The 7,407-nt window shown below is 33.0% G+C and overlaps 1 protein-coding gene across 1 annotated transcript; it reads left to right on the forward strand.

Moving 5' to 3' along the window:
• The first annotated feature begins 5,015 nt into the window (after window positions 1-5,015).
• LOC109537968 (phosphoglycerate mutase 2) lies at window positions 5,016-7,177 on the forward strand. The gene is made up of 3 exons (XM_019904972.2): window positions 5,016-5,266; window positions 5,962-6,459; window positions 6,514-7,177. Exons 1-3 carry the CDS (start codon window positions 5,167-5,169, stop codon window positions 6,678-6,680), a joined length of 765 nt encoding a protein of 254 aa, XP_019760531.1. The 5' UTR covers window positions 5,016-5,166; the 3' UTR covers window positions 6,681-7,177.
• The last annotated feature ends 230 nt before the right edge of the window (window positions 7,178-7,407 follow it).

Raw genomic sequence — 7,407 nt, forward strand, 5'->3', positions numbered from 1 at the left:
ATTGTAAAATTTAAGGGATGGATGGGGCAGGATGTCAACTGCTACTTCATTAAATTCTAGAAATCAAATTTGTTTATATTTAAATTATGGAATGAAACCAAAATTTACGCAAAAGAAAATTTTAAAAGATTATAAAAGCCCTGTATTTTTTTTCAAGTCATCAAATATGCTATTCGGCAATAGAATTTAAGAGAAAATACAATCATGCTCTGGATATCAGCTCTGAAGACGCCAGCCACTTGCGCTGATGTAACCATATAACGATGTAACGTAAATGCAAACCAATCCACTGTTATATTCAAGCTACTTCTGCTTCTACTAAGGGGAGAGGTTAAAATGTTATTAGCAATAATAGCGATAATGCTTTTTTGAGGTTGAATAATATACTAATTTATTCAGTTTATTAAGGCATTTTCATTATCCCTTTAGTCTAAAATAATCCTAAGCCACTTAAGGCGGATTCGTATCCCTAAATATGATAGATGGAGTTGTCTTATTGAAGGAAAATCCAATTTTCCATAAGTTATTCAAATTACCTGCACTCCATTGAGAATTCGCGTTCCATAAAGGTAAGAGGGGAACATTTCGATTTAATATTCTTCTCCCACATTGTGACATCGTGGGAAAATTGTACTGTTTCCTTTCATTTAATTAATCCGTTATTTTCGTATTTTGATTCTATTTAAGATTTTAATTAATACTTCCTACGGTGTAGAACTGATGAAAGTATTTAGTCTATTAGGATTATTAGCAGTTAAAAATATTATCCCCTAAAAAATGAATAGTCAATCTTCCGCCTGACTTAAATTAATTCGTGGTTGTTGATATTGCCAACAGTAATATACAAAAATATCAATATTTTAATTGAAACCGCTGCCTGGCAAAAGATGTTTAAAACATGAAAAGCACCTGACCAAAAAAGTTTCAATAGATACAGTTTTAGCGGTGTTAATTGGAACGGCAAAAAAGCGCAAAGTCCGCATTTGCCTTGTACTATGTGCGTTGTTTGCGTAAATTAATTAAAATTAGTCGACAAAGTGTATGCGGGATTGTTAAGTTCATTATCTGTTTTCACCGGGAAATAAAAAATAAAAGATATAAGTTTTTCTGGTTTACTGCTACATTAACTTACTGATGCAACTAACAAAGAGGCCAGGCGTTAACGTTTGCAATTAAAAAATAAGAATCATTAGTAAAAATTAATGTGCGCAAAATATTTTGAGTGCTATGCTAAAAAAAACTTAATTTTTTTATTTGTATTTCTTCATTAACGATCTTTTTACTTGTGCTATTTATGTCTGACTTTGATAACGTCCATTTTTTTAGTACACCAGGTCTCTTTTTAATTTAGTTCTATTTGTCCATAAAAGTTTGTTCTTACAACTTAGAAGCATTAATGCTTCCAATTCATATTTCATTATACACTTTCTTTATTTTACCAATATTCACTTTTTTAAGTGATATATGGAGGTCAATATTACTTTTTTAAATATTTTTATTTGAAAATGGGAATATTATCTAGTTCTTTCTTAATAACTAACTACTCGAAGTAATAATTGTGGATATTTAAATGATTTCAGTCTCAACTATCGATGAAAGAGGATCGATTATAGTTTATTAAAATTAAATTCGCTCCTATATGCCTTAAATTTCTTCAGTCAAATGACTTACAGGCTCTATTTAACAGATACCGATTTTCTGATTAAGCACATCACTTTTATTGCTGTTTATTCGAGGTAAATGAACTATAATTTAATTGACCTTCAACTTATCTATTTATCTATTTCAACACAACTAATGGAAGATATTGATCTTAAACGTTCTTACAATAGTTTAATCGTTACAGCAAAATGAATTCTACAGGGTGTCCCGTAAGCACATGATCAAAAGGGTACCGCGATATGCTTTGGACGAAAGGAAGACGATCTGAATTTTACGAGCTTTTGCTGAGAAAAATTGTCTGGCTGCTTTGCCATTGATGGTCAAAGTTCCTTAAAAAATATATTTTTCATGAAAAATCGGGAGAATGGTACGATGGATTTTAATAAAACTCGCTGTGAAGTGTCTCTGTCTGGGTACAAAAACAAAAAAAATCAACTGATTTTTTTTGAGTTTTGACATTTTTGTCCTATTTGTAAAATCTTTGACCATGCTTCCGGTATTTCAAAATAGGTATTTTTTTAATAGCTTTAAAAATCAGTAGCAGAGGAGCCGAATATTTTTTCTTAATAAAAGTTAGGTCATATAGTCTTCAATTGAACTGAAGAACGTCTGAATGCTCTTTTGATCATGTGCTTACTGGGCACTCTGGATAATAAATTTTATGTTCTGACCACGAGCGCTTTGAGTCCTCTAACCAGAGGCAACAGAAAATCGGAATATAAAATTTACAGAACTCTGCAAAGTAAAAATAGGCCTGCGTTCGTATTATATAATCAATATTCATATTCAAGTGGTATACAATTGTTTTTTTTTTATTGAGATCCACGATTCGAACAGTTTTCTGACTAGCCAGATGGCAATATTTGTACCGGGTTATTACACAAAGATAGGGCGCAAATTGCTCGATCCTGTAATTTATTGGCCGATAGAATCGAACAATTTAAGAATAAAACGTTCATTTTTATGAAACATTTTATTCTTTTGAAACAACAAAATTTCAGGATTTTACACTTCTATGTCATCAAATTCCGGGCAATATAAGATAGAAATTGTTTATTCTTGATTATTATTTTCCAAGCAGGGTATTTCGGTAAGCCAATAAATCCCTTATTCCCTTATAGGAAAAATTATTTTTACATTTTTTTTTATTATTTTTCCTATAGGTATTGGTATACTATTGAAAATTAATCCAATATGTTAAAGTCCGGGCTACGAGCTGAACAGAATGTATATCTGTTTCGACCAAATCATTTATCATAAATATGTGTGCAAAATGGTTAAGATTAGTATTAAAAGGATATTTGGAAAATTGTGCAAACTCTGTTGTATCCTTTATACTTTTCACTAGAACTAGTAATCCAGAAAGAATTAATTAAGATTCATTGAAACCCGATTTATGAGGATACGGGGAGTTTCTTTGCTTTATCTATTTCCCATTTAGTTTCTTGGAAATATTCCCAAACTTGAAATAAAAAAAAATGAAACTCGGAATTCGAAAATTGCATAAAATTTATGATACTCCATGAAAGAAAAGGATGTCTGTGAATTTCAGGGAAATTGTACACTCGACAACAATGGGACACACCGTTAAATCGGGTATAATTTCATCCCTCAGTGTACACAATTTAATCCAAATCGGGTAGGCATTTGTCAAAGTTCAAGAATAAATTTCATACCCGGGTAAGAATCATTCATGGTTGTTATCTAGTTCTATTGGTTATTAGGTCGATCAGTTTCAATAATATTTCAAAATTTTCATCAATCCATTAATAATGTTGTTTGCTTAGCAGACATGAATACTTGCTGTTGAATCATTTTATAATAAATATTATTCTGCTAGTAGTTCCATCCACAATGGAAGTTCAATTAACCACAGAAATAAATGGCATTATGGAATCTTTGTTACGCTCTTGGAATTACGTTTCGAATAGAGTAACAAATTCCAAATTGAATTTAAATCTCCCGCTAGTTATTGGTTCGATAAAAACATTTTCAGTGTGTATCGATCGAATAGATTTCCCCTACAAACAACATATTCGAGACCCAGTTGTGCTCGCAACCGCCAGAATGAGCGACAAACAGTAGAAACAGTTAAATGACAGTTCAATGTATTAAGCCCCGTACAGAAAAGCAGGCGCGCACGACTTTCGGAGTTTTTTCGAGAAATTTAAAGCGGTTTGAGTTTGTTGTGTGGGTGGGTTTGTTGGTGCGGGCCGATTACGGACCATTCTACATTTTCAAAAATTTTATACATGTCGGAGTTACAGGTCACACAGAGTAACCCTGACGCGGAAGCCTGCGCAGCCGAAGCCATAGGGCCAAAAAATTTATACACTGGAATTTTACTAGATTTACTAGTAGTACTAGTAAAGCCAGTAAGAATGAATAAAATAAATTTCATCAAATCAACTGCTCGACCTTGGAATTGTACATTTAAAACATTTCGAAACAATTTAGTTAAAAATATTATAATAAATAATAAAAAAATATCCCCCGAAGATCAGGGGGAATGTGGTGAAATTTTTTGTTCAACAATAAAATTTACCTGACAGTTCTAGGGCCATCAATTCAAATATTTGCACTCTTCAACTTGCGCACTTTTTCGTTGAAGTATCGCTTATGGCAACGTTTCAGCTACGTTTCTGTGGTCAGGCATTTCCAGTTACATAAATATTTATAGAACATATAACTGCGAGTACTTCATATAACTGAAACGTCAGTCTTAGTCGGAAAACACGGGAGATCACTTCGCCCACTTCCTCATCGCCTTTGAAAATGTCCACCGCAGTTGTGGACGAAACGTCAGGAAGAAATTCCGATAGACCACGGCTTCAAAGCCCGGAAAACATTCCTAAATGTAACTGAAACGTGTCGGGATTTAAATATATGATTCTGAACGAAAAATTGTTTATAGCGGATCGCATCTAAATGTATTTGGCAAAATCGTATTCGTACGGTTCATATAGCAATTTTTTTGATAATGTTGACGGAAATAAAACCACATAAACGTTGGAAAAAACACATGTTTATTACATACATTGAAACACAGATTATTTTTATATTTAGAATTTATTTCTATAATGTAAATAATACAAACCGCAAGATCGCCTAAACCTATATAATTGGTTGGCTATTATTCATCTACAAACTATTTTGAGGATGAATAATTCCGAAACGAACGTTGCCAAAAAATGATGAGCAATTAGCAGCATTTTGCATCAACTTAATACAGAACAAATATTGAAAATCTTCGATGATACCATGTTACATAAACTTACCAGCTATTGGTAAACACATTTTAAAAAATCCAATTATAGTAAAAACAAGATTTGAAGCATTCTGCTGCGAATGTTGCGCGCGTTTTTTTTTGCGTGATTCAGCATGTGTCGTTCGCATCGCTTCAAGTCTGTATTCGGCTTTACCTAGTGAGATTTGCGGTCGTCTTCGCTCGTTTGCCAAAAAAGTATTAAATATTTTAAACTCAAATTCTGTAAAAGTTTAATAATGGCACCTTATAAAATTGTGTTAGTCCGACATGGTGAATCTGAATGGAATCAGAAAAACCTGTTCTGTGGCTGGTATAATGCGGATCTGAGCGAAAAAGGTAAGAATATGTATGACCTTTATTCGACCTTGCTGTTGTTTTGAAGGGATTTGAATGTAGTTCTATCCCTTATTGCACATTTTTGCCCTATTTATACATTACCTGAGTACCTAAACTGGAGAGCGACCGAAACCCTTAAGGTCCAGCCAAAACCGCACACAAACCGCGTCCAAAACCAGCACAAATATAATTCTACTGGAAATAATCTATTTTAAAAATGTACTGAATTGGAATTCGAAAAAAGCTACAATTGTTCCCAATTTTTTACGGGAATTTTCGGGACTTTCCAAGATAAACTTGAATCTTAGTTCAAATAATATCTTTTGATTAGCTGAACTGTTATTTAATGTTATTTTCTATTTAATTTATAGTATGAATTAGATTTCATATTAAGTCCCTATTTATACTGTTAAGTTTCGGGAGGAATACGAACAGATCTTGCATAAAAAGGGACTTAACATGAAAGAAATACCACAGATTACGTAAAGCCTTATTGATCGAAGATAAAATCCAATTTATGATATTTGTGATATTTTGATTATGATCACAGCACAAGTTATTAAGTACATTCCAGTTTAAAAAGTTTTGAACACAACTATATAACCAAGTATATTCAATGCCTTTCCTAACCGAAATCTGCTTAGGTAAATCCCAGTTAACTATAAGAAACTACTAACAAAATCTATTTGATTCAGGCAGACAAGAAGCAGCCAACGCTGGAGTTGCTCTGAAAAATGCTGGTTATAAATTTGATGTCGCATACACATCTGTATTAACCAGAGCACAAGATACTCTTCAAGCTATTCTCAAGGAAACTGGTCAAACTGACTTGCCTGTAATAAAAACATGGAGGCTAAATGAAAGACATTATGGTGGTCTTACTGGCCTGAATAAGGCAGAAACAGCAGCTAAATATGGAGATGAGCAAGTGGCAATTTGGCGTAGAAGTTTTGACATTCCTCCACCACCAATGGAAGCCAACCATCCATATTATGACGCCATTGTCAATGATCCCAGATACGCTGAAGGTCCTGTCGGCGATGAATTTCCTAAGTTTGAAAGCTTGAAGCTGACCATTGAAAGAACACTGCCTTTCTGGAATGACACGATTGTACCACTAATTAAATCTGGAAAGAGAATCCTGATTGCTGCCCATGGAAACAGCTTAAGAGGAATTGTCAAGCATTTAGATGGTACGTTCTATGTAAATATGCATTTTATAAACCAAAGTATTTGTTAATTTATAGAATTATCTGACGAGCAAATCATGCAGCTGAATTTGCCAACTGGAATTCCATTTGTGTACACTTTGGATGAGAATCTAAAACCTATTAAGAGCTTGGAATTTTTGGGAGATCCTGAAACCGTAAAGAAAGCCATGGAAGCTGTAGCTGCCCAGGGCAAAGCTAAGTAATGTTCACAGCTGATTACGTAATTCTGATAGGATTAGCTTGTGGAGTCGTTTAAATGCATAACTTATTTAAATTCTATTGATATAAGAAATAATGTGAAATCCAAAACTCAATTATTAAATTCAATAAAAAATATTGAATATATTTACAGCTTTCTGATGTAGCACGCAAACACCCACTTCTAGGAATTTTAAAATTGCGAAATAAACCAGCCATAAACTGCTGCTTACATGTATTACCAAACAAGATGCAGTTTAGTTTACGATATATAAAACAGAACCACATGGCTACAAAAATGATTGACACAGCACAAACTGCATTCAGAAACACACTGAATGGCTTCGAATTAAGCATTTTCATCAAACACTATTTGTGACAAAATTGTCCCATGAAGGCAACCTTCATTGAAAAAAATAATGTTTACTAATACATTCTAGCAACTAGTTTTTGTACCAGTAACACCTGTACTTATAACAATAAAGGTGAATGCTAAGTGAAACTACGTATATTTTAGGAAGAATTGTATTTTTTCAACTTTTGACTGTTAAATGCGTTTATATAACTAATCAATAATTGGATTATAAAATATTTTCAACTTTTTTTTGAGGCCATACACGATGAGTATTTAAATTTAAACGAAAGTGATTGTGGAGAGGAGACTTTTAACAACAACTTTCGATTCAGTTTTCTGCCTAAAACACAATGACATACTAGACTAATAAAGCTGTA

This window comes from Dendroctonus ponderosae, unplaced genomic scaffold (assembly GCF_020466585.1).
Source record: "Dendroctonus ponderosae isolate FM_Combo_2020 unplaced genomic scaffold, Dpon_F_20191213v2 Dpon_F_20191213_1, whole genome shotgun sequence".
Classification (NCBI taxonomy): domain Eukaryota; kingdom Metazoa; phylum Arthropoda; class Insecta; order Coleoptera; family Curculionidae; genus Dendroctonus; species Dendroctonus ponderosae.

Excerpts from the sequence above, each read along its gene's own strand:
- LOC109537968 (XM_019904972.2), top strand. The coding sequence starts at position 5,167 with ATGGCACCTTATAAAATTGTGTTAGTCCGACATGGTGAATCTGAATGG. Across the intron at positions 5,267-5,961 it reads TGCGGATCTGAGCGAAAAAG|GCAGACAAGAAGCAGCCAAC; the intron begins GTAAGAATATGT and ends TATTTGATTCAG. Across the intron at positions 6,460-6,513 it reads AATTGTCAAGCATTTAGATG|AATTATCTGACGAGCAAATC; the intron begins GTACGTTCTATG and ends GTTAATTTATAG.